Below are 27,200 nucleotides of genomic sequence, written 5' to 3' on the forward strand. Positions count from 1 at the left end.
GGCAAAGCTTGCCTGAAGAAATGACAGATAAACTGAGGTCTGAAGGGTGAGTGGTCATCAGGAGACCTGGGTCGGAAGCAGGGGGGAACTGCTGTTGAATACAAAGTGTTAGTCTATTTCTCAGGATAGTTCTCAGATGCGTAAACAATTTTCTTTCTCTTTTTCCCCAGTGTGTTTTTACAGAAAGCCTTTAGTAACAGCATTATCCCAAATGCTTCACTTTGTTCTTGGTTTCTTTTGCAATTTGGAAAAGCCAATTCATATCCGAGGAAGAAGTTTGAAACCAGTGGTTTTAGACAAGACAAAATGAGGAGAAGCTATAAGGAACATGGAAAGGAGGGATAGAATTTGAGTTGAGTGGAGATAATTGTTTAAAAAGGAGTTGCAGTGGAAGGGAGGAAGAGATGAAGTGAAGAATGTGAGGAGTCTAGAGCTTGTGAAGGCAACTTGAAGACAGGTGCATTAAGTCCAGTGAAAAATGGTGGTGTCCTTGACTAGGACATTTAAGAAGTCACTAGAGGGAAGCAGCCAGCTTGTAGAAGTGTTGTTACTACAGGGTTGTGGGACTGACTGGAGGGGTGATGGGGGAGAGGACGGACCTACAGATGGTCTTAGAATTTAGACTGCTGTGCTCATTAGTGGGTTTCTGCTCTGTGTTTCGTGAGTTTTTAACCTCATAACCATATCTCTTGACTATATTCCAAGTATGCAGTCTCTTTTATTATCTGATTACTTTTAATATCTAGTAATTCTAGACTTTCAATGACATAAGTATCTTCAAGTACTTAGTATGAAAAACAGTAGGAAATCAAATTACATAGAAATTTTTTAAAAATTGCCATTTCTTTAGTGAGGAATGGAATACTATATAAGTGGAAGCATGTTGCTGACCATTTCGTTTGAATTCCTTTTGTCCTGTGATTCTTAGAATATGATGTTTTGGAGTCACTGGACTAAGACAGATCTGATGGTGAGATACAGTTTTATGCTGAGGGGTGGAGGGTGGGCATGCCAAAGACTTGGAAAAAATATTAGCTACCCTAAGAACATCCAATCAAGATGATAATTTGGAACTCAAACAGAAATTGCCAAGAATATTGACAAAATAGCATGATAATCTCATATGGAATTTGTCTACGTTAGTTAATCATGTTGTTCTGATACATTACAGTCCATGGTATCGCAAAGAGTTGGACACAACTGAGCGACTTTCACTTCACACTTCACTTCAGATACACTCATCAAATACAAAATCAATACTTAACTGAGATATCTTTTTCTGAAAGTGAAAGTGAAAGTCACTCAGTTGTGTCTGACACTTTGCAGCCCCATGAACAGCTATATAGTCCATGGAATTCTCCAGGCAAGAATACTGGAGTGAATAGCCTTTCCCTTCTCCAGAGGATCTTCCCAACCCAGGGATTGAACCCAGGTCTCCTGCATTACAGGTGGATTCTTTACCAGCTGAGCCGTAAAGAGAAAGTGAAATACTTAGAAAAAAAAATCTGCATATACATATTTTAAAGGTTGGCAGAAACTGTATTTGTAGTTTTAAACTCCTACTCCAAACGATTCCCACTTCAAAGTTGATTTTGATCTCTAACATACTTCTAAGCAATACAAGTGTTAGGTGAAGAATGGAGAATTATCTTAAAAAAATAATCATTTTTTGAAAAATTATGAGAATCCAATAGCTTTTTAAAGTATACTTTAAAAAATACCTTAATATGTGATATAGAGAGGTGATTCAGCAATTATTGGGAATAGTAAAAGTCTGACACAAATGCATTAATGCTTTTATTAGTATTATAATACATGAATTATTCTGTTATTAGATATGTTCCAACATTAAATACAAATCTAAAGCTAATTAAGATTATAGCTTTAGGTTACTTACAGCATGTTCATTAATCAAAAACCAGGATATTTGATATAAAACATTTTTTAATATAAAAATATGAAGTGAAACCAGGAAAACAAATTCTGTGTAGGAATATGAATCTATATGCAAAGAATTTAACACGTTCAGTGCATGTGTTTTAGCAGGGAAGAGGACAGAACTTAACCTCTGCTGGTTAGAACAGGGGCTGGCTTTGTGAAGTTTATTTTTCTGGCACTTGTATTCTATTTACCTGAACATTTTGGTCATCTCACTAAAGTTGGGAGATTAGAGAATCAGAAAAAATATGAAGGTGGTAGCAATGTTGAACTAGCAGAGCCCAAGGAGCTCACATGTTTTAATCGCTTTTTTTTTTTTTTAATTCCAGCAAGCAACTTGAAGTTATTTGCTGTTCAAATTTGCTTTTAAGATCAGGAGAGTGCTTTGGATCATATTATTGGGTAGGTAGGATAAAAATGGGAAATAATCAGAAAAGTAAAACACTTCTTAAAAATTAGATAATTCACCATGAAGAGCCAGTATTAGAAAGATCTCCGTCTTCAACTTCATTATGAAATCTACTCCAAAACTGTAATCATGGTGGCGACCACAGTGTCATGTATGAGTAACGAGTTCTCCATATTATCTCATTTAATACTTAATACCACCCCCAAAAGATGGCTGCTGTCCCTGTCATATTATAAGAGACAAAGATGAAGGAACTGATGCAACTCCTTCATAACTTTTTTTCTTTTTAAAATTCATGTGCTCTGACAAACCTTTCAATGTTTATTGTGTATATCTAGGTTAACAGAAGTTCATATTTTTTAGAGCCCTGTGGCAATGACTGGGGCTTCCTTGGTGACTCAGATGGTAAAAAATCTGCCTGCAATGTGGGAGACCCAGGTTGGATCCCTGGGTGGGGAAGATCGCCTGGAGAAGGAAATGGATACCCAAACTTCAGTATTCTTGCCTGGAGAATTCCATGGACAAAGAAACCTGGTGGGCTACAGTCCATGGGGTCGCAAAAGAGTTGGACACAATTGAGTGGCCAACTTTCACTTTCATGGCAATCACTATTGTTTTATAGGTCATTTTACTAAAGCTTGCATTGGGACATATCTATATAATAACAGCGGAGGAAAGAAGATGACTAATCAGATCACACAGTAGGAGAGCAGCATGTTAAAATATAACAAGTGGAGCACTTTCAATACTTTCCAACTACATTTAGGATTAGGCAGTCCAAATAATTTTGATCTCTTTGATGCCTTTCTTTTCATTCTGGATGAATTAAATTCTTGTTCTCATTTTTATACTGTTAGTTGTTATCACTATATTTAACATAGAGGAAGGCCTTGCAGGAGAGTTTTCACCCCTAAGCCTTTATCTCCAAGTGATTTCCAAATTATAAATTTGTGACTTTGAGGAGATGCTATAATAAAAGAGAGGAGAACAAAACCAAACAAACAAAACTGACTTCACAAACAGCAGAGCAGCTTAATGACAGAGAGTAAAGGGTCTCACAAGTTTGATGCATAAAATTTAGCCACAGAAAAGACAAGAAACAGCTTCTACTAGCCAGAACAAAGGCTGACATTGTGCGATTGCAGTGGCATAATATGTGGGCTTCAAATAAGAGTTCTGGTCAGCGGGACATAAAGGAAGTGCTTCATTAGCTATCATAGTGCATACCTCCCAGGCCCGTACCATGGGGCAGCAAGCAGCAAGGGCAAGGGCGCAAAGAATGAGCTATTCACTCAGGTTTCATAATCTCGCTCTGTTTCAGCCTCCTGGGTTGACAGCTTTCAAGTTAAGCATGGAAGGCTCTAAAGAAACAGTCCTACATTCTTCAGTGATAGAGTTTGTTTTTGGAAAATGCCTATCTAAAATAAAGAGATAAAACAAGTTAAGACTGTGAGTTCAATTTATTGCATTAGATGTCTTTCCAGAGCACAGTGATATTTTTATGATGACTGTGAAGACTTCAATAGAATACTTCTACAGAACGATTGGTCTCAGATGAAATTATTTGCAATTTCTGTGTCATTCAACCCTATGCAATCACATGAATATTCATTGTACAGTGAAAGCTGACTTTGTAAGTAGGAAAATTACAGTGATATTGAGCAGAAGAAAAATAATTCTATGCAGTAGTTTTTCAGGAAACCACTGTGAATTTTGATCTTTTACCCAGTCATTTAGAGACACAGACCTCTCTCCCTCAAGGAAAACAAAACTATTTAACTCAAATTCAAATCAATGGCAACATCACTGAATTCAGTTCATATATCTTTGAAGAGAAATACATTATATTTGGGTTTAAATTTATAATAATTTGCTCAATGCCAAGGTCAATCTTAAATCGTGTTTCTGGAAGGCTCAGGGACCTAGCTGCATGAAATTGCATAAAGATGCTGAGAACAGCTCCAAATTTAAACTACAATGAAAGGGAACTAAATAAGGGTAGAAAACGTATATATTATGTTGTTATTACAGAATTTTCAAAATAAAATGGTGAAATATACCATACATTTCAAGTTCACACTTAATTCTGTTCCTTGTGAATAGTATCATCATCGCTGCCCTTAAAATATTGAAGATATTTGTTTCTAAAATAATTGAGTAATTTATGATCTATACTTCTTTGAAATTTTACTAGATAGTATGGTGAAGCTGTGGGAAGTCATTGTTTAATGCCTGCAAACATTAAAAATACTGAAATATACCAATCAAAATATCTTTAAAAAACTACATAACATTAAAATTTTAGATTACTTGTTTTTCAATAAGAACAATAATTTCTAACCTAAAATACTAGATATAAGCAATCTACAGTCTAGCCAGTCAAGTTCGAGATAGTGTCAGAAAGTATGACTTGCACTCACAAAGGCACCCATGGGTTGCCATCTAAAACAAATATGCTTCTTAATTCACAGAGAAATAAGTGATACTCACTGCAATTGATATTTTTCCCACTTCTCCCAGTAAAGCAGGTGGGAGTTTCTCCCTTCTGTAATCCCTTTCACCCAATAAATTTGGTAGGAGGTTTTTCTTTCTGTAATCTCTCTTTTTTTTTTTTTTTTTTTAACCCTGCTGACTGTTACAGGGCTTGTCCCATTACAATGACAAGAATTACAGGATTTAGGGCTGTTCAGCTTGCAATTAAGAAGCAGCATATTGGAATTAACAAAGAACACTGCCATGATGACCTACATAAAGAATAATACAAAGGGGAAGGGGAAGTGAGTTTTCTGTTAAAATCTCATCCTGTTCTGTTAATGTTCCAGCTACTGGGGAACTCAAAAGTCTTTCCCCATCTGTTGTCTCCCTGTATGAATTTTTCTTGGGCTTCCCAGGAGGCCCAGTGATAAAGAATCTGCCTGCCAATGCAGGAGACTTGGGTTTGGTTCCTGGGTAGAGAAGATCTCCTGAAGAAGAAAATGGCAACCCACTTCAGTATGTTTGCCTGGAGAATTCCATGGACAGGGGAGCCTGGCTGGCTACAGTCCATGGGGTCACGAAAGAGTTGGACATGACTTAATGATTAAGCACACTGTAATGTAGCTTTAGGCTCACCTATAAAGCAGTTTGTCTTAAGTCCTTGTACTTAATTCTATTTTATTTTTCTCGCTTAGCAAATCACAGTCAATCCTTAATCTGGTTTTCATATAAATCACATATTTTATAGATTGAATTATCTTCCCCATCCCCCAATTCTTATGTTGAAGTTCTAACCGACAGTGACTCAGGGTGTCTTTATTTGGAGATAGGGTTTTTACAGAGATAAGTTAAAATGAGGTCATTAGGGTCGGATGTGTGCTCAGTTGCTCAGTCATGTCTGACTCTTTGCCACCCTATGGACTATAGTCCGCCTGGCTCCTCTGTTCATGAGATACTCCAGGCAAGAATACTAGAGTGAGTTGCCACTTCCTACTCAAGGGGATCTTTCCCGCCATGGATCAAACCCATGTCTCTTGCATCTCCTGCATTTCAAGTGGATTCTTTATCCACTGAGCCACCTGGGAATCCTGTATTTCTGGTTAGGAAGACCAATTTAAAAAAAATCCTCAGTGTTTATAAGTTCAGTGCATTTCAATAAAATACCATATGTTTTTTTACTTTTATCCTAGATCAAGACAAGTTGGTTACAAAGTTCATCTGGAATAATAAACAAGAACATCCAAGAAGTTGCTGAAATGGATGACAGGAGTCTGGCCCAATGAGAGATTAAAACATTATGCATATATGCTCAGTCATGTCCAACTCTTTTGTGACCCCATGGACTACAGCCCATCAGGATCCTCTGTCTATGGGATTCTCCAGGAAAGAATACTGGAGTGGACGGTCATTTTCTTCTCCAGGGAATCTCCCTGAATCAGAGATTGAACCCACGTCTCCTGTGGTTCCTGTATTGGCAGGTGGATTCGTTACCACTGAGCCACCTGGGAAGCCCTAAAACATTATAAAGCCCTTTAAAACTCTATGATATTGATATGTGAATAGAAAAACAGACCAATGTACTAGACTTGAAAATCAAGGGAAAAAAAAAAAGACTAAGTGCATATGGGAATTTATGACAAAAGGCAGCACCTAAAGGATATAAAATATTGTTGGGCTCACTGGCTAGCCATATGGAAGAAAATAAAATTAAACTCATTCTTCATACTGTACTAGAGAAGTAACCATAAAAAGATCAGAGTTTTAAAGCAAGGGAATAAAAAGAATCACAAGTACTACAAGGAAATATGAGTAAATATCTTTATAACATGGGCATAGGAGATTTTTCTAAGTGTGGCTAAGAATCCAAGAACAATAAGGAAAATGATTGATAAATTTGTTCTATGAAATAAAAACGTTTTGCATGGAAAACAGCATAAGTAAGTAAAAAGACAAACTGGGGAAATCATTTAGAGCTTATGTCACAGAAAAATGAATAATAATATTTTGATTTTTAAGTGGGTTTCAAGAATTGAGAAGAATAAAACAAGAATGTTATGGAAAATGGGTCAAATAAATGAATAAACAGTACACATAAGAAGAAATGTAGATGTCTCTTATACACATGGAAGGTGTTTAATCTCACTTAAAATAAGAGGAATTCAATTTAAAATTACACTGCAATACCATTTCTCTTCCCTTAGAATCACAAAAATTTAAATTTAAGTGCAACTCCTGTAGGCCAGGCTCTTGAGAATAGCCACTCTCACACGTTTACTGGCAAGAATGCAAAATGCACACTCCATATAGTGGGAAATTTGGAAATACTCGAAGAAACTATATGTACATTGATTCTTGGATCCAATAATCTGACTTCTAGAAGTCTTGCTTGAGTTACATCTCCAAAAATGCACAGAAAAATTGAATTTTTTATAATCACAGAAAGTCCATCAACATGTGGAATCACTGTGGGAAAAACATTCCCACAATGGAATACCATGCAGCCATAGAGAGAAAAGAGGAAGGTATCTATAGGTTGATGTAAAGTAATATGCAGAATATATTTTTAAGAGAAAAAAAAAAAAGATGTGAACCAATGTGTAGAATATGCTGAATATATTTTTTTCATAAGAAAGGGGATTCAAGTATATATTGATTTTAAAAAATAAACTTGGAAGGATACATCAAAAACGTTAGAATAATGATATAGGAAACATTACAGTAAATAGAACAAAGTTCTGCCTGCTCTATTTTTTCTTTTCAGGTTTTTAAATTGTTTTACATTGTAAGTGATGTGGAATATGAGACATGAGAACCAGATTAGCCAAATGCAGTGTATGGACCTTGTTTGGATTTTGATTCAAAACTGCAATTCCCAAAACAGATTTTTGAAACAACCAGAAAAATGTAAATACAGAATAATTATTAGGTGATATTAAGGAGTTATTATAATGTTGTGTTTTAGATGTGACAATCAGAATCATGTGGTTATGTTTTTAAAAAGCTCTTACCTACTAGAGATATAAACTCAGGTATTACAGACAAAATAATATTATATCTTGGATTTTTAAATACTGCAGAAGGGAGGGGGTTAGATATCTCAAAAGCCTTAACATTATACATACATTTTGACCTCTCAATTACAATTTCTAGAATTTATCCTAAATATATAGTTATGAATGTGTATAAAGATTTAGCTAGAGAAATACTTATTCCAGAAGTTTTTAGTGGCAAAAACGTGGAAATGCCTTGTGTTTAAATAATTGTATTAGTTAAATAAATCAAATAATGCAATATCACCTTTAAAATTATGTTGAAAAAGAATTTTTATAAATTGAGTGGAAAAATGTTCATATTATTGCTAAGGAAGAATTCATAAAACCATAATCCAATATAATTTAGCTTTTATTAAGAAAAAATTCTTCAGGGAAAAATCTTAAGGTATTATGCAAGTGTTTTTAGTGACTATTTTAGGGAAATCAGAATTCAGGCAACATTTACTTAAATTCGTTGTTTAGTCACAAAGTTGTGTCCAACTCTGCAACCCTAAGGACTGTAGTCTGCCAGTCTCCTTTGTCCATGGGATTTCTCAGGCAGCAGTACTGGAGTGGGTTGCCATTTCCTCCACCCGGGGATCTTCCCAACCCAGGGCTCGAACCCGCATCTCCTGTGTCTCCTTCATTGGCAGGCAAATTCTTTACCACTGAGCCACTGGGGATATTAGTAGTTTATCTTTATCTTTTAAACTACTGACAATCAACATATGTTATCTTTGCAAAATAGAATAGCTATTAAAGTAAAAGAGAGTTCTTCATCAAGCAATTCATCAATTTCAGAAAAATAGTAACACTGAAGACATAGAAAAAAATAATGTAAAGATTGAGATATTTGTCTGGTAAAACATTTTTCAAATATGAAGAACAGCTACTGCACTGTAAATTGAAATCATTTTTTATCACGAATGATGTAAGATTCCTGTCTCCTCAAAAATGGTTTCTCACAATGAGATTTCTGATACCTTCAACCTAACCCCTTAGGAGAGGAAGTAATTTTTCATTTTGCTTGATCACAGAACCAGGCACTGTGTTATGAAGTTTATGTAGAGGGTAGACTGTTTGTAAAGAATCTGTCCACTTAATTTCTCTTATTCATAAACTAGATTCCCTCTTGGTACCCTGGGTCCACCCCAGTGGCTCCTGGAAAGGGTACAGAATGCCATCCTGGAGAGGAGGCCACTGTGATTCCTTGGAGGAGAAGTGCTTGCCTGACGGGAAGAGGCTGAAAGCTTGCCCTTCTGCCTCCGAGGAAAGAGAAATGAGAGAGAGAAAGAATCTGACAGGAAGACTAATATGTTTTGACCTCCTGTCTCTGGGGTTAAGTCCCGTAGCTGCAAAGTATATTTGATTGTTCAGGAAAAGCTGGAAGGAGAGCTTTTGCTCTCCTTAAGGACTTCGAGGGAAGAGACGGTGACAGCGGGCCAATAAAAATAGTGCTGCGACATAAGTCGGCCCGGAGCGCCTGATTGGTCTCTTTCCCTCTTAGGACTTTCCACCTCTACCTCAGGCAACGTTCAGTCACACTGCTGTTTCTAAAGGACTCAGTGTTACAATTAGCTCCTAAGAGATGGTACGATGCCTGAGATTTCTGGAGGAGGACTTGCCACCGAAAGTTGTCTGAGTGATGAGGAGGTTGCAAAGGCTTTAGGCTATGCTGTGTCTCCCGGAAAACATTCTCCCTTTTCTCCACCACTTGTCAGAAGCTTTTGAAAGAAATGAAGTTACCTGTGGGTGTCAAGATGCAGGCAAGAGAGCCCAGAGAGGGTTTGACAAGGTCCAGTAGCCTAGGATTTTGTCAGGGTACTGGAAGGGACCAGAATAACTGTGCCTTGGTGGGAAACAGCACACATCCAAGTATCACCTGCAGTTTGCAGTGGAGACCAACAAAGAGACTGGCACAAAGTTAGGGCCCCCTACATCAGATGTCACAAAGATAATAAGGATTTTCCCTCTGCAAAGCACTGTCTTGGGAAGGAAGAGAGTGAAGGAAGAGAGAGAAAGAAGGAAGAAGTGTGAAAGAAGAAACAGCTCTGTTAGAAGTGGTATTAACATTGACTGAAGATTTGCCAAAATGAGACTGAGACTATCGGGACATCTTTAATTATCAGGTTAATAGTTTTTCATAGCTATCAAAATGAGTGAGAACATATAAGAAGATGACATTAAAACAAGGTTAAAATGTAGCATGTTCTTGGCATATTTGAATACTGATAGCCAATTTTTTTGTTGTTTTTAGTTTTAGTTAATTTCAGTTTTTGCAAAAACTATTCTGAACTTCACAGATATTTGATAAATAAAGAAGCAATTATATAACAGTTACTGAAACACTGAAATGTTTCTATGAATTTTCTGGGACAGCTACAAATGTTTCCTGTTAATTCCTCGATGTTTCTTTTCCTGATAAAAACAAAAAAAAATTTTTTTTAATGACATACTTTGTTTTTTTTTCCCCCTGAAAAGCTTGATAAAATCTGCTTTCAGTAGAGTGAGTAGGAGTAGAGTGAGTAGGAGTGACTTGTATCCATTGGGATAGTAAAAAGATTTTAGATAAGATGGGAAGTTGCAACTGTTTCTCCTTCTCTTTTCTTCTTTATATATTCCTGTTCTTAAAAAAAAAATTTTTTTTACTTTTTATTTTTTGCTCTCACTTGAGATATCTAAGGAAAAAGATTAAAGACAACACACTTGTTCACAATTCTGTTAAGAATTCAGATTATATATATTTCTTGCCAGTACTGCTCATGGACCGTTCTGAGATTTTGTTTTCACATGTGTATCACTGACCATGCTCATATGCAAAGAAAGAGTCCTGGGTTCAATCCCTGGGTGGGGAAGATCCCTTGGAGGACTGCATGGCAACCCACTCCAGTATTCTTGCCTGGAGAAACCCATGGACAGAGGAGCCTAGTGGGCTACAGTCCATGGGGTGGCAAAGAGTCAGACAGACTGAGCGACTAACACTTTCCCACTTTTCACATGAATGTGTAAATATTTCAGGGAATGAGGGAGACTTTTGAAACAAAAATTAAAATTAAAATCTTGAGTCCTTGAACTGGAGATTACTTGGCTTTAACCACAAATTATATATTACCTCTTTTTAAAGATTAATATTATATGATAAAATATGATTTGGGTGGAATGAATGAAGCTGAGATCTCTTCATCTTCAATATGAACTGGCTCATATTTGAGAGATGCTTGTCGAACATAGCAGAGTTTTGACTCACTGCCAAAGTGAGCACTTTTGTAATAACCTTAAATACATCTGGCCAGACTTGAATAACTGCCCCCATCCCCCACTCCCCGGCCCTCCCCACCCCCACCCCCAACCCGGAGAGAACTGAGAGAGGGAAATTATCTCATGTGGAATTATCTCATTTGAAAAAGACTGTAGTTCCTAGACCTTGTAGTACTTATGCCTCAAGACTGAGGCGCGTACCTGTGCGAGGCAATATTTATTTCTGTTTGCATAGTCATTCAACACATTTACTCAGTAACAATTTATTGAGCACTTTCTATGTATCAGGTACCCGTTGAGACTGCAGCACAAGACACAGGATTTCTGCTTTCATGGGGTTTTTAATCTGGAGGCGGCGGTGTGGGAGGTATTATCAAATGTGTATAAAATACAGAGTTGCAAACCCGGAAAGAAAGGCTGTGCAGTAAACTGTTGGGGTCAGTGGTGGATATGAAGCTCTTCCAGAAAAAAAAAAAAAAAAAGGTGTGTGGAGGGGGGGCGGGGGGGTGGACTTGAAAGAGGAGCAGTACTTAACGAAGAGGGAAGAGCAGCAGTTGAAGTGCCATTCAGAGGAGCACTGCCGGAACAAAAGGCCTGGGAAACTGAGATCTGGGAAAACTGCAAAGTCGTCCAAAAATGCCGGAGCACAAAAAGCTGTGCAAGACGAGGCCGGAGCAAGCGGTAAAGTCGGTGCCCTGCCACGCAGGAGTCTCACAGGGTGGTTTCAGTATTTAGATTTTCAAAGATGTGCTCTGCGATTAGATGAGCTCTTAGCTATCTGATAGGCAGATACGTTTTTGCTTGTGTTTTTCTGGCCAGCAGGAGGAGGTATGTTTTTGTTTGTTTGGGGCTTTTCTTTTTCTTTTTTTTGGATGCATTTAGCCCGCGTGTGCATTATCGGATTAGTCAGAGGCCATCTATTCCTGTTGGGAAAGAGGCGTGTTTACTTTTTTGACCCCTGGGGAAGGAGAGTTTGCAACCTTTTCTTGATCGTTATTGGATTTTGTACTAAAATAGCACCGAGGAGGCGGAGACTCGGGAGAGCCAGAAGAGAGGGAGGCTCCGAAAAACTACACGAACTGTGCGGGCGGAGTCGGCTCCGAGGAGCGTGGGGGAAGGGAAGGAGCGCGGCACCCCCCCCCAGCGACCCTCTGCGCATGACCGCCTCTGGTTGCCAAGGCAGCGGGACGGAGTCGCCCGGAAGGGCTTCCCTTGAGGAACAGCCGGCTCCTAAAACTCATCCCCTAGGTGCTCAGGACTGACCAGTTCCTGAGGCAGTCTTGACCACGGCAAAGCAGATGAGGCTCAGACCCTGATGCAGTGTGATGGCCATCCTCCTAGGAGCCGGAGGATTCAGAGAAACAGGGAGAATTGGCCCCAGCGGACACCGGGACTATGGCAGACCTTTCTAAGGAGACCTTGGAGTCCTTAACTGATGTGGTAAAGAGTTTCGGTTCATTCAGTTCCTCTGGAGGGCTGCAGCCCTGGTCTTATGCCTCTGGGAGCAAGTCTGAGAGTGGATCGCTGCCTTCCCGCTCGGAATATGGAGACAACCAATCTGAGCTTTCGGACTTCAAAGCTAATGTAAAGAAATTGAGCAGAAAATGGATCCACAACCTCAAGGGCAAGGAAACGAACTCTGAACAGTACCGACCGGACACTAACCATCAAACAGAAATCACTCAGGCATCCCCTGAAGAACTGAATGCCCTGCAGTCTTTCTGCACCGTTAAGGTAAACCTGATCCACCATAGAGCGAACTCCAAGGGGAAAAAGAGCAGCAGACATAAAAAGCTGCAGCTTGGACCCGAGGCAGAAGCTTCAGAGGTAGATGCCTTAAAGTGTACTGTCCCTGACGAGCTTTTGAATAGAATCTATTTTAAAAACATGAGGACAACACCCAAACAGGTGGGAACAGCCAAGCAACACATTTCTTCTCGGTGTCCCGACTGTATCAGAAAAAGGGCAGAATTGGCCCAATCTGCCTTCCTGAAACAGAAGAAGACTTTATTGGAGTCACTTCTACTCCAAGAGAAAATAGATGAACAGCTTCATACGAAAGACTTCCTTACCCTTGTCAGAGAAGCACACCAGAGCCTTCCCAGGCTTTCAGATGACCCCAGAAGAATCTGGGAAAGACTGAATGAGAGAAAAGTAAAATTGGAGACTCTGGTTTTTGAAAGGTCAGATATAAAGCAGAAAATGTAGCAGAATGGAAATAGTGCTTGTCATTCACCTTTTTGTCTGCTTATTCGCAAACCTCTTATTCTTAACCAAACAGAGGGTGGTGTTTATTAATGATAATGTGTCATGTGGGTAAATGTTTCTGTTGTGTATTTGAATAATTATCATCTCTGTAATAGGGGTGGAGCGGACACGCAGCCTATAGCACCCAATCCTTAGCGTCGCCACGGTTATTGGGAGACCTTGAGGACAGCAGTCCTCAAGGTCCCACTCTGCCTGTGGTCACCCCCCAGTGGCCATCGTGGCAGAGCATGGGGTGCGAAGCAGTCATGGGGCCATGCCTGGGGACAGGCTGAGGGCTGTCCTGAAGAGCCCCAGAAACCTGGCATGGCCTCCTAACTGGCCAGGCCCAGGCCTTAAAGGAGCAGCGAACCTCTTTCCCATCCTCACCTCCAGGACCTGTGGTATCCATGCCTGGCAGTTCAAGGAGGCCTCAGCAACTGGAGTAAACGGGGAATCTGCCACTCAGGTAACAGCTTCAACCAGCTTCAGTCTCTCTGTTCAAGTTTCAGAAACTGGTCCAGCTTAGATCGGTTGTCTATCCTGAGGAAGTGGCCAGAGGTCAGGGATAATTTGCACAGATATGGAGCATCTACTTCAGGTCCACCACTGTGGTTGGGTCTCTTTTCAAAGAAGGGCAATTGTTTGAGCTAGGAATTCACATGATTGGTATTTGCTACAGCACATATTCCTATCGATCCTAAACAAATGATTCTCTCCAATTTAAATAAGACTGAGAGTCAGTTGGGTTATGGGTTCCCAGCTGGGCAGGGACTGGGGACTTAGCCATGAGGGTGCCTGTCAGCTAAGATCTGCCTCCTCAGCTAGGCCTGGGCCCTGGCGGGAGGACCCAAACTGGGTGCATGACAAGCGCTTCAGGCAGTTATTGGCCTGTGCAAGGATCACCCTCCTCTTAGCCAAGCCTGGACCTCAGAGGGTGAAAGTTGAGCTTTGGGATCTTGCCTTTTCTTGTCTGAACTGAGAATAACATTTATTTTGGTGAAGGTTTATGAGGAATGAGCCATGGACCAGACCTCAGGAACAAAGGATCTGCCACTAACAAATTTGTAACAACTAACACACCCTCCCTCACCTTTCCTATTAAGGGGATTTGTTGAAAGCTTTTGGGGCATTATGGGGTTCTTAAAGCATGGCCTTACAGTAAACCGTTCTATGCTCCAAACTCTTGATGTTTTAATATCCTTTGGCCTTACTGTGTGTGGGCACATGGACCTGCATTCTATAACATTTCTACAGGCACTTTGGAAACAAGAGTTTACTATTCTTCCCTCACAGATTTAAGGACTAAAACTTTCCACCCAGTGTTTTTTCATATTATAGAAGGCAACATTTTAGTTGAAAGAGTTACAAAGTTTTTATAACAATCCAGGAGAGAGATACTGGCATTTTGGATTAGGATTTTGACTGTACAGGTAGAAAGAAAAACAGAAATCTAACAAGGATTTAGAAGGCATTCTTTGGTGAAGAAATGAATATAGGGGTTTAATAAAAGGTAAATGTTAAGAATTGACTAAGTTTCTGACTTGTACATTTGTACGATAGGATAATTTCATTGAGATAGGAACAATGAAAGAGGATGGTATTTGATTAAGAAGGCAATTATGTGGACATGATTAGTTTGAGAAATATTTGGGGCATTCACATTGAGAGGTTGACGAACATTTGGTTATGTGTGCTTGTGATCTGAAGACAAGGTCTTTAGATTTGAAGTAAAGGGTTGAGGGGGATGGGATCACTGGAAGATACTGTAGTTAGAAATTGAAGTTATAGATGTGGTGAGCTCTTCTTGAAGAAAATAGAATGAGAAGAGAAGAAAGGCTATGACCAGTTCTTGAGAAATTCACCAATTAGTGGCTGGGTAGAGGAGAATAGGAGAAGGCAATGACACCCTACTCCAGTACTCTTGTCTGGAAAATCCCATGGATGGAGGAGCCTGGTAGGCTGCAGTACATGGGGTCGCTAAGACTCGGATACAACTGAGCGACTTCACTTTCACTTTTTACTTTCATGCATTGGAGGAGGAAATGGCAACCCACTCCAATGTTCTTGCCTGGAGAATCCCAGGGACAGCGGGGCCTGGTGGGCTGCCATCTTGGGGTTGCACAGAGTCGGACATGACTGAAGCGACTTAGCAGAGGAGATGTGGGTTTGATTCTTAAGTTGAGAAGATCCCCTGGAGAAGGAAATGCCAGTCCACTCCAGTGCTCTTGCTTGGGAAATCCCATGGACGCAGGAACCTGGCAGGGAACAGTCCGTGGGGTTCCAAAAGAGTTGGACACAACTTAGCAACTGAACAACAGCAACAACAGAGGAGAATAAGCCAGCAAAGGAGACTGAGGAGGAGTCATCCTAGAAGAATAAAGGAAAACAGGAAAGTGTAGTATCAGAGAGCAGAGAAAGAGAAGATTTCAAGAAGGATGGGCTGTTGAAGCATGCCAACCCAACAGAGTTCACAGGAGATAGTTTAGTCACATATTGGCCTCTTGGCCTTAACAGCAGTCAGTTTACTCTTAGAATCTGGGCAGACTGACAAAGCAGATTGAGGAATAATTGTAAGCTAAGGACATGAGGAATATGGGTATAGACTTTTTTTTTTTTTTTTTAACTTGAAAAGCTCCTTTATTTTTAGTACAGTTAAAAATATCAGAAAGCATAAAGGGCTGATCTAGTGCCCCCTGCATTTTGTTGTCCAAATCATGATTAACAACAGTCCAATTCTGTTATGAATGCTGCTTATTTCTGAAATTCTGAGTAATTTCTTACATTCTGAGTAAATGTCACCAGTTTTCTAGATGACTTACAAATTGTTACTAATCTTATTTTCAAAGGAAGTGGTATGTAGACTCCATGAAGTTTAGCTGTGGAAGGAGAGCAGAGGAGATAATTTTTCTACATGTCTTTACACCTAACCTATAATAATCAAAAACTTGTAAAAATCAGCAAAAAATAGTTTTTGTATCATATTTCAATTCTTCAGTACTAGTCTTTGCCTTGGAGAAGGCAATGGCACCCCACTCCAGTACTCTTGCCTGGAAAATCCCATGGACGGAGGGGCCTGGTGGGCTGCAGGCCATGGGGTCGCTAGGAGTCAGACACGACTGAGCGACTTCACTTTCACTTTCATGCATTGGAGAAGGAAATGGCAACCCACTCCAGTGTTCTTGCCTGGAGAATTCCAGGGACGGGAGAGCCTGGTGGGCTGCCATCTATGGGGTCGCACAGAGTCGGATACGACTGAAGCGACTTAGCAGCAGCAGCAGCAGTCTTTGCCTTTAGACCTTCATTTATGTATAAATATGCTCCTTTTTTTCTATAAAATTTATTGTATTTCTATTAGTCATTCCTAGATAAAATGGGAAATGAAATCATTACCATTTTCATAGTAACTTTTTATTTGAAATCCACACTATGTCATGCTTTATCTTTGCCATATTAGTATAAAAAATTCTGAATTATTTTCCCATTAAGGGTCATAATTCATCCCTTCAGTCAATTAGGCCTTCCAATCCATGCACAAGAGATTTTAAATTTTGTTTAGGTCTTTAATTTTGAAACAAGTTTTGTTTCAAAACTAGTTTTGTGCATACAAGTTGTGTGCTTCCTTTATTCCTAAGTATTTTACTCCATTGTTTGCTATAGTAAATGGATTTTTTTTTCAATTCATTTTCTTTTTGGATGTTAATTATTAGTGTGTAGAAATACAACAGATTTTTGCCTGCTGATTTTATATCTTGAAACTGCTGAATTTATTGATTTGCACTAACAGTTTTTAAGAAAATGGATTCTTTAGGATTTTAGAGCTAGAAGATTTTGTCATTTGTAAACAGAGATAATTTTACTTCTTTCTTTTGATTTGGACATTTTTTTTTCTTGCCTAATTGCCCTGGCTCTAATTTCCAGTACTGTAATGAATAGAAGTAGTGAAGTGAATACTCTTGTCTTATTTCCGATCTTAGGGGAAGAGCTTTCAGTTTTTAACCATTGAGTATGTTTGTGGGTTTTTCATAAATGGCCTTTTTCATTTGGAGTAAGTTCCTTTCTATTCTTAGTTTGTTGAATGTTTTTGTATCATAAAGGGGTATTTCATCAGTTGAGATATCATGTAGTTTGATGTACTCCTTAACCCATTCTCATGCCTCACCTTCTTTGCACTCAGCCCATAACCTTGAAACACTGACTAATCAGAATTAGTTGTAGTCTGTATGCTAAAGCACTAATATAAATTTATAACACTTGTGTCTTCATAATCTTTTCTTTTTTCCTTGATTTGAACAACTGGAGGGTAGAGGTTCCATCTTATACACTTTCTACAGGACTTAGCACAATGCCTGACACAGGATGGTGCTCAAGAAAAGTTTCAATGATGGAAAAATAAGTGCATCCAAATAATGAGATTTAATATGTCTTTTGCATCAGAACAAGAAAATAATCTGCTATTGTTTTGCCTTTGTGTGGCTATTTTCTATAAGTGTTCTCTTTCTCTCCATGGCTTGGATTCCTTTTTATCATGTACATTCATACTTTCTCTCAGTGGCGAATTAGTGGAACACTTTTTGATATCTTTCCATATGCAGCCAATTAATACAGTATTCATTTAAAAGAATATAAAAATATCTCTCTGGAATTCATGTTTTCAGATAGAAAAACATTTATGTGACTTGTTAACTTCAAAGATAATTCATGACTTTTTGCAATTTTGAAATGAGGTAGAAATTCTTGATGCTCAAATTCAAAAAATAGTTTTTAATTCTTCTGAACAAATTCAAAAGGAATGAATATCCTTTCTCCAAATCCTTTATAGCAGCACCCAAGAGATTCCAGTAAGTCTGGAAAGGAAAATCTATCAGATCAGATGCTAAGAAACCACATATTTCCCCAATACACTAAAAATGTATCTGGCAACTTGGTACAGGATTAAATAAATGCAGCATATGTAACTATAATATAGACAATCTATAAATATGTGTCCATGTAGTTTATGTTTTTTATCTAGATTTTTAATGAAAACAAATTCTGCACTGAGAAACAAATCTATGCATTTAACGAGTATTAGAAAAACAAAATCCTTGGAACAGAAGTAAGTGATGTGCCAGATTGAGAGAAAAGAAAGTTCAGTCCTGAACCTCTGAGTCATTCAAATTCCAGTCTCAGAACTGTTTAGGAATGTTTGGGACACCCAGCTCAGAATACCTCCAGTTTTAAACATGTTAGTTTATTTCATGATGAAGCCTAATATAGTAACATAGTTGTTTCTGCAGCAACATAGTTAAACAGGCTGCAAAGAAAATAAGAATTGTGGTTCTACATGGGTATGGGTTCTCCTTCAATTTTTTTCTGGAATTGACAGATGAAAAGTACATACACAAATAGTTAATCTGAGACAGAAAAGGAAAAGACAGCTGAATTCTCAGTTGACAATGCCCTCTGCAATAGAGAATTTCAAATTCTCCAATTTTCTGTAAACTCAAATTACAATGGATATTACAAAATTCTATCAGAGTGGCTCCAATAATCCCAGAGCCTAGTTTTGATGAGCCCACTGTTGGGGTATTAATTGGGGTTTAGGAGAAAGTATGTTATGGTCATTCCATCCCAAATTTGCTTTGAATGTCAAGACTGATGACCCCACATGAAGTCTAAGAAGGTCTGAAAAGGTCTATCGCTCACATATTGAAAGTTGCTTCTGAGGGACACAGGACAAACTCCCAAGCTGATCTAAAAATGGCTGGAGAGAGAGGAAAGATACTGGTTTGGATTTTACTGTGATCAGAGAGTGGGGCTCAGGTGAGGATTCACACCTGTGGACTGGGCTTACATGGTCTGAACTTCCTGCCAGTACCAAAGGGAGCCCCTGGGATTTTATCAGCTAGTGCAAAGGTGGAGTGGGAGTGAAAGGTGGGCGTGCACGTTTTTGACTGTCAAACATCAAAAATGGAATCAGACTCTTTATTACCGGTCATCCTTGATGTTTGACTGTTGATAAAAAACGTCATATTTCATTTAATTAAAATTTATCTTTCTTGAGTATGCTTGAGTAAGAGAACTCTATGAGGCTTGTAACCTGAGACAGACAGGGGTGGGGAAAGTTCCATTGAACACCTTGCTCAAGAGCTCAACATTGTGTATTTTTAGAACTGAAATGGTCACCCTTAACATCTGGCATCTCAACGTGGATAAAGTGAGGCCTGTATTGTGGCTTTAATATGTCACCTTGATTTATATTTTGGGTATCTGTGAGGCAAGAGACTCCCATAGTTATTTTCCCCAAGGATGGAAAACTTGGATAAATAATTGCTGTGGTTACCACTGGTGGAACTAGGTGGCTAGAACACTGCAATGGCCCTAGAGTCTGTAAACAAACACGGATGCAGGCAGTTGTTGGGCAGAGTAAAGCTGTTGCCTGCATGAAATCCAGCTAATTTTGCTGATCCTTGAAGCCCATCCTTTGTCAAGGATGCCTGGATTAGGGAATTCAAAGTAGCAGCTCTCCGGAAAGCTCTATAACATGCAGTTTTGTCCATAAAGTGTACAAACTCCTACTCCTTTCACTCATTCGACTCCAAGGAGTCAAATGCCAAGGGCACAGAGAGAAGTTAACTCTCAACTGGCAAGGGTCTGAGGTCAGAGTACCCCACCTTTTTCCTACAGGTGGGGTACTCCAGAGGACCCCAACTTAGGTCCAGGCTGCAGCTAACACTTCTGCTTAGCAAGGAGGTCTCGATGGCTAGGCTGAGTTCATAAAAGGCTGCCCCACAGAAAGGTATGGAGCTGCAGAGGCTCAGGGACTGCGAGAGTGGATATGTATTTCTAGGGGACCAATAGGCAGTCTCCAGTAACCACTCTAGTGGTATATAGTATGAGGCTCAGGAGGGCAGTTTCTCATACCAGAAGTCCACAAGCAACTTACAGTCATCATGGGTGGTGCAGAGGTTTCAGGAGCTATGAGAGGCCTTTGCTCCAGCTTCTGCAGTGAATGGTTCTCTGGGGGCAGGGAATGGGAACTCTAAGGGGAGAGCCTGCTGGACTGCCTCTCAGACATTCCAGAGTCCTTTGTTGGAGGGGAGCGCCAATTCAAGATGGGACAAATTGTGAATAACAGCATAAAAAAGCTTAATAAAACTTGTAAATGAAGAATATGTTGCCTCCAGATCCCCCAAAGGCCTAAAAGATACTGGGCTTGTTTAACATTGTGAGTGCAGAGAAGGTCAACTGCTGCTTCTTGACAGAGATGCCAGGGTCCTCAGGTTACCAAATACTTTCAGAAATTTCACCAGGGTTGTAGGGCTTTGTACTAAATGCAGGAATACCCTCCCACCCCAACCACCCCCATTTCTGAGCTCCCCTCCTCTCCCATGTGGCTCAGATGGTAAAGAGTCTGCCTGGGTTAGGACGATCCCTTGGAGAAGGGAATGGCAACCCACTCCAGTATCCTTGCCTGGAGACAAGGACAGAGGAGCCTGGCAGGTTATAGTCCATGGGGTTGCAAAGAGTTGGACATGACTGAGTGATTAACACTCGCACTTTATTCTTCCTCATCTTCTCTCTCTCTCTCTTTTTTTTTTTTTCAGTTTTATCTTCCTACCTAAAAAGAGTTTTATTGTATTTTATGCAACTTAAAGTATCCACATCAAAGTCACCTAGAAAACATTTTTAATGCATTAAAAAATAAAATAAAAACTTGTGTGTATGTCTGTGTATGAAGGAGGTAGAGCAGATGGAAAAAAAATTCTAGTCTCATAGGGTCCCTGGGAGAGAAAGTTTCGGAAAATAATACCCTCTGGAGAATAACTTCATCTCTCATACAAGAGACTATTTCTATAACCCATGGGAGTAATCACACAGAGCTCTAGGTCAACAGATTTTCCAAAAGTCAGGATGTGGCAGTGCACACCCCAGAGAGATTTTCTCTCACAATGAAGTAAGTGTTGAGGGAAAAAAAAAAAAAATTCTGCAACCACTCTTCAAGACATCACAAATGTGCTATTTAATATTTTCATTTCACAGTATTGGCCACACTGATAAAGTAATTACATATTTAGCCATATGTTGATTCTTTAGGGGAAAAGGAAGTAAGGCTGTGAGCAAGAATCTGTGCTATGCCCTCGCTTAATTTCTGGTGGTTTGCTGACCATTTTTGATGCTCTTTAGCCTATAGACACATCACCCCAGTCTTTGCCTTCATGCTCACACTACATTCACCATGTATGTATATCCGTGTCCAAAATCTCCTTCTACGAAGGACACCGGTCATTAGTATTTGGGCTCACTCCAATGACCTCACCTGATCACCTCTTTAAAGATTCTCCAAATAAAGTCACTTTCTGAGGGAATATGAGTTAGAACTTGAACATGTGCATTTGGAGAGAAACATACTCTAGCTATAACAGAGAGAGCACTAAAGCAGAAGAATGAAACACCCAGAATTTCATCTCAGTGAACCTATTCTAGAATCTTAATTAAAGAGAGATGCTCAAGGTAACAATTTTCAACCATTGCTGCACGTTAGAATTATCTGAGACGCTTTCAAAATATACCCATGCCTGGGCCCTCCTTCTGTATATTCTTATTTAAATGTTGCTGAGTGGAGATCTGGCAGTATTTTCAAAAAATTTCCTCAGAGTATAATATACAGCTGCGTTTAGAGCAACTGTTTTGGGATGATAAAGCTTGAAGCAGGAAGACCAATTTGAGGGCTGTTTTGTTCATCAAGGAAAGAGATAACAAGGCTCTGAAACATGGCATCAGCACTGGAAAAGAGGAAGAAATAGATATTTTGTAGAAACAGGAAGTAAATCAGCAGGACTTGATGACTCATTGAATTGGAGGGATCAAATCAGTTCATCCTAAAGGAAATCAGTCTTGAATATTCATTGGAAGGACTGATGCAGAAGCTGAAACTCCAATACTTTGGCCACTTGATGTCAAGAGCTGACTCATTAGAAAAGACTCTGATGCTGAGAAAGATTGAAGGCAGGAGAAGGGGGAGACAGAGGATGAGATGCTTGGATGGCATCACCCACTCGATGGCCATGAGTTTGAGCAAGCTCCAGGAGTTGGTGATGGACAGGGAAGCCTGACATGCTGTAGTCCACGGGGTCTCAAAAGAGTCGGACACGACTGAGTGACTGAACTGAACTGAACTGGACTGGAGGGGACAGGCGCAGTAGGGAAGAGCAAAAGGGGACAGGTTAGTTCCCATCAGGTGTATGCTGGTGTTGTCAGAAGATGTTACAAATTAAAGTTTGTTTTCTTTGGAGAAAGTGTGATAATTGAATTGAGGTCTTTTTAGCAATTAACTTACTCTTTTTGAGATCACTGTAGATTGACATGCAGTTCTAAGAAATAATACAAAAAAAATCCCATATACCATTCACACAGTTTCTTTCTAGGGTAACAGCTAGCAAAGCTATAGTCCAACATCACAGCAAGATGTTGACACTGATGCAGTCGAGATACAGAACAATTCCATCAAACTGGGATATAATGAGCTTGAGGTGCCTATGGATAGTGATTACATGAGATTTGTTAAGGTGGCATGGTATAAGAAGTGCTCTTGTCTGGTATTGATCACTCTAAAAGTACCAGAAATCTGCCAAAACTAAGATCAACCTACTTCAGTACCTCAAAGTAATAATATAGAACAAGGATTTTTTTTTAAACTTTGGATTTACATAATATCTAGCAGTGACTTGGGAGTACACATAGGCAACCACTTCACCTATAGAACAAGATCTCCTTGGGGAAATTCTTTAAACACACACTTAGCCATGCATGCACATCCAGAGATGCGTGCACACATACTCCACAAGCGTGTTTACACACAGGTGCAACTACTATTAGAAGACACACAATTTTGTGAGTGACCACTTAGACGAACTCATATTCAAAGAGAGTGACGATTCTGCCTTTTAAAGGGTGTACTTTCATTTTAACTGCAGCCAAAAAAAAAAAAAGATTAAAAACAGCTGGAACATGTGTCTATTTTCACCTCCTCCATCTGCTGGAACTTTGTTTTTGGATATCACAGACATTTTCCAAACAAAACTCTGCTGAACAAAATGATAAATGTGGAAGGGACATGTATGATTCCCTTTTTCTTCGAAGAGCTTTATAGAATAAAAAGTACTGGTGTGCTTTTCAAACATAAAACTAAAACTTTAAACATCACAAATACAGTTTTCAGTGGGTGATATGACATTAATTTACATTTGAAATTGGGTGGTGTTGTCAACTTGAATTCTGGGTCTCTAACCAGTATTTATCTGGGAAGTAAAAATGAAGTCTTTTATTATATGTTGATATTTAGAAAACTGAAACAGTGTGCTAACCAGTCTTTCAAGTTTCTGTCAGTACTTTATCTTTTCCCTTTAATCTCCTCTCCAGAATTACTATTGCTAGGCCTTTGTCATGTCATGCTCCAATTACTATAATAATTTTCTCTCTTTCACTGAAGGCAGTATGCTTTTATACTAATACACCCTAAATAATAACTCAAAATTAATCTCTTAAAAACACTTTTGGTAACATCACTTCCACTGTGTATAGACTACAATCACAAATCCTTGGCTTTTATTTTGTAGGTCCTACTTCACTTTTCAGCAGGTATTGAGGCCTAGGTTTTAAAAAGTCTTTGGTTCAAATTCTAGTTCTTCCAACTACAAGCACGTTTTGCAAAGAGTCCATTGTGCTAACCCAACTGATGAGTTTTGAGGGTGTGAAATAATGGCAGAGCCAACAGATGGAAAATTGAAAAAAAGAAAAAGATTGCAGATAATAAAATGGATCAGCCTTGGTGACAAATTGATTGAAAAAGAGAAAATGGTATCAAGCATGATGTTTTCCTTAAGCTATAGTTTGTATTACCTAAGAGAGAGTCCAGGAAAGACAGGTTTGGCAGAATGAGGAGGAAATCATTATTTTGAATTTGGTGTATGACAACTAGGTGAATATATTTACTCCACAGCAGCTAAGAGCCAGAGAGAGAGAGGCAAAGATAAAAATTTTGGAGGCAGCAGAAAATTACAATCACCATGTTCATCCAACACAAGACCATTAAATATAAATTCAGTCCACTACAGAAAAAATACAGCCTAAGTGTATTGTGTATTTAAAACCCCCAATTTTACTGGATAATAATGCAATAAAATTAAAGTGTATTCCATAAAAATGACAGAAAGAGTATTAAACGAAAGTTCAAATAAAAATCTTGGTACCATTTACCTTGAACTTTTGGCTCAAAATAAGATGATTCAGAAATTATGGCTACTTTACTATCTCAGCAGCTGTTTTCACAAAGACTAAAGATACAGACTTGGAATTCATGGTTAAGTGATATTTATTAGACTAGGAGAAGTATGGGGGCTGGGAGAGGTCATGGCTACCCTTTTGTTCCACATTTAGGGAAATTCCTTTATTCCGTGACCAAGCATACAGTTTTGAGATAAGAGAGAAAAGAGAGGATCACCTGGCTAACAAGCTAGATCACCCCAGGGCAGTTGACCAGGTGACAAATGGAGTCAGATTGCCCTCACATTCCTATACGAGAAGGTATTTTTCACAGTTCTGGACCATATCCACTCAACATAAAACAGAATCTGATAACAATTATGAGTTGCTAGTGCACAGTGAGAAGTCAAATACCAAAGCCAGTCCTTGCCAAGTTTTTCTTTGTATTTTAACCACATGATCCATATTCTTGATTACACTATCCTTCATCTGTCTAAACAACAGGCTGTTGTTAGTTTACGAAACTTAACCATTCTTAGCCCAGACAAGCTTCTTTAAATTTACAACAAATGGAGGTTTTTGGAGTTCATGTAATTACAGAAAAAGCTAATGGAAAAACAAAAAAGCAAAATCAAATCTTTTTAAGACTATTTGGGAAGGTCTAAAGGAAAAACACTTGCTGTTGCAATAGTCAAGGGCAATGACTCTCCATTTCTTCTGGGAAAATTTTAGCAGATCTTCGTCTGTTGGGTAGATGACATGTGCAATCACATTCAGGTGTTTGTGACTTCTGTTGAGTTGATTTTCTGCTGTTCAGAAGCTCAGCTATTGGTTCACTGAGAAACATTTTAAATTTGCATTTATCTTATTTTAGTGACCTTGAGAATCTTTTTTCATGTTGATTAGCTACTTCCGTGTTTCTTATCTTATGGCTTATTCTTTGTCTCTTTCCTACCCAGTTCTATATGAAATGTTCTTTTTTTTTTTTCCCTCACAGATAAAAGGAGAGAGTGGATTATTGGTGATAAATAAATTTTGACTTGGACAAGTGAGATGGATGGTGGTGAAATACACTAACGTGAAGACAACTAAGGGAAGATTAGATTTATGAAGCAGGGAAAGAAAGCCAAGATTCCCTTTGACCCTGTGAAGTGTAGTGAGTGAACCTTTTCCATACTGTGGGAATTTAAAATCAGCAGTTGGAAATAAATACCTGGAGTTGGTGGGTAGAGTGCTCCTGCTCAGTAGCTCAGTCGTGTCTGACTCTTTCGCGACGCCAAGGACTGGAGCCCACCAGGCTCCTCTGTCCACAGGATTTTCCAGACAAGAATACTGGAGTGAGTTACCATTTCCTACTCCAGGGGATCTTCCTGACCCAGCAATCGAACCTGCGTCTCCTGCATCTCCTGCATTGGCAGGCGGTTTCTTTACCACTGCGCCGCCTGGGAAGCTTCTAGAGATCAGATATTTCTTCATTGGTATATGGGCTTTAGAGGCTTAGAACTGGGTGAGGTCACCCTGGGAGCACCTGCTTATAAAGAAACATGCCAAGAAGGATGAGGTCCCTGAGCAACCCAGCGGTCAGAAACCAGAGAAAGAGGATCAAGCAAGTCGAATGAAAAACAGTAGCTACATTGGGGCAAAAGATCTTATATTTATTGACTTTTTGAAATGACTTTAGAAGTTTTAAATTCAACTGTTCTGCCCATCACCCCTATTTTTTCTATTAGGATATTTGTGAATTATCGTTGAACTTTTTTCATGCACCAAAGACATGGACTCTTTGTTATATATAACAAAATGCTTAAATTCCATGCACCCCATTTGTCTTTGATTTCATTTATCTTTTGATATCTCTGCTTTTTGTAGCCAAATCTATTGATTTTTTAGTGTACAAGATAATGCATTGCTTTTTTTTCTTCAAGTGTTCTCGTCCAACCCAAATTTACTAAACATGGACCAATATATTTCTCTCAGTTTTTATGAAGTCTTAAAAAAAAAAACTCTCACTCTCTAATTCATCTGGAATGTATTTTGATAACTGAGCAGACATTTCTTGAAACTTTGGAGTGAACCTTGGGTAGTCAATCTTGCTGCCAAGGTTCTTCCCACTGAGAGGGTTTCCCTCAGTATCCTGAGTCCTAACCCTAAGTAGGGCATTAAGAGCAGAGCTCAGCAGAAGACCCTACTCCCTGAGCCAACAAGTTCATTTTGGTACATATCTGTGAGCCTTACTACTTTTTAGTGACTAAGCAATGATTAATCTCTGTTAAACAGGTTTGGTCATGTTAGCTTTCCAACTATTCTATTTGAATCTGTTGCCTTGTAATTAATCCCAGAATCTTATTGAGTCATGCTCTTTAAACAGGGTCCCACCCTTATGTCCTCCTCCCTTTTTTTCCTCCAAATATTCCAAGTTTGAGCGCTATTTCCTTTTTATTTCTTTTTAAGGGATTTAGCTTCAATGTAAGAATAAGATATTACGATCTAAGGTAGCACAGCTGTTCACATTTCTTATGACTCTGTACTGCAGTATTTCCCACTGCACCTCACCCAATTAGTGTCCCAGTTGCAAGGAATTTTTAATAAGCACCATC

The 27,200-nt window shown here is 39.1% G+C and overlaps 1 protein-coding gene and 1 long non-coding RNA gene across 2 annotated transcripts in view; both read left to right on the plus strand.

Annotated features, from left to right (window-relative positions):
- LOC129643108 (uncharacterized) overlaps positions 1-6,390 on the plus strand; it is a 48,897-nt gene extending 42,507 nt beyond the window's left edge. Inside the window, exon 3 of the long non-coding RNA XR_008710082.1 lies at positions 6,013-6,390. This is a non-coding gene — a long non-coding RNA (uncharacterized LOC129643108). The remainder of the gene's footprint in view (positions 1-6,012) is intronic.
- A 5,273-nt stretch (positions 6,391-11,663) lies between these two features.
- C2H8orf48 (chromosome 2 C8orf48 homolog) lies at positions 11,664-16,636 on the plus strand. Its single transcript, XM_055567240.1, has one exon. The coding sequence runs from the start codon at positions 12,508-12,510 to the stop codon at positions 13,318-13,320; it is 813 nt and encodes a 270-aa protein (XP_055423215.1). The 5' UTR covers positions 11,664-12,507; the 3' UTR covers positions 13,321-16,636.
- The last annotated feature ends 10,564 nt before the right edge of the window (positions 16,637-27,200 follow it).

This window comes from Bubalus kerabau, chromosome 2 (genome assembly GCF_029407905.1).
Source record: "Bubalus kerabau isolate K-KA32 ecotype Philippines breed swamp buffalo chromosome 2, PCC_UOA_SB_1v2, whole genome shotgun sequence".
Taxonomy (NCBI): domain Eukaryota; kingdom Metazoa; phylum Chordata; class Mammalia; order Artiodactyla; family Bovidae; genus Bubalus; species Bubalus kerabau.

What these genes read in the sequence shown, in the direction of transcription:
- C2H8orf48 (XM_055567240.1), top strand. Translation starts at nt 12,508, where the DNA reads ATGGCAGACCTTTCTAAGGAGACCTTGGAGTCCTTAACTGATGTGGTA.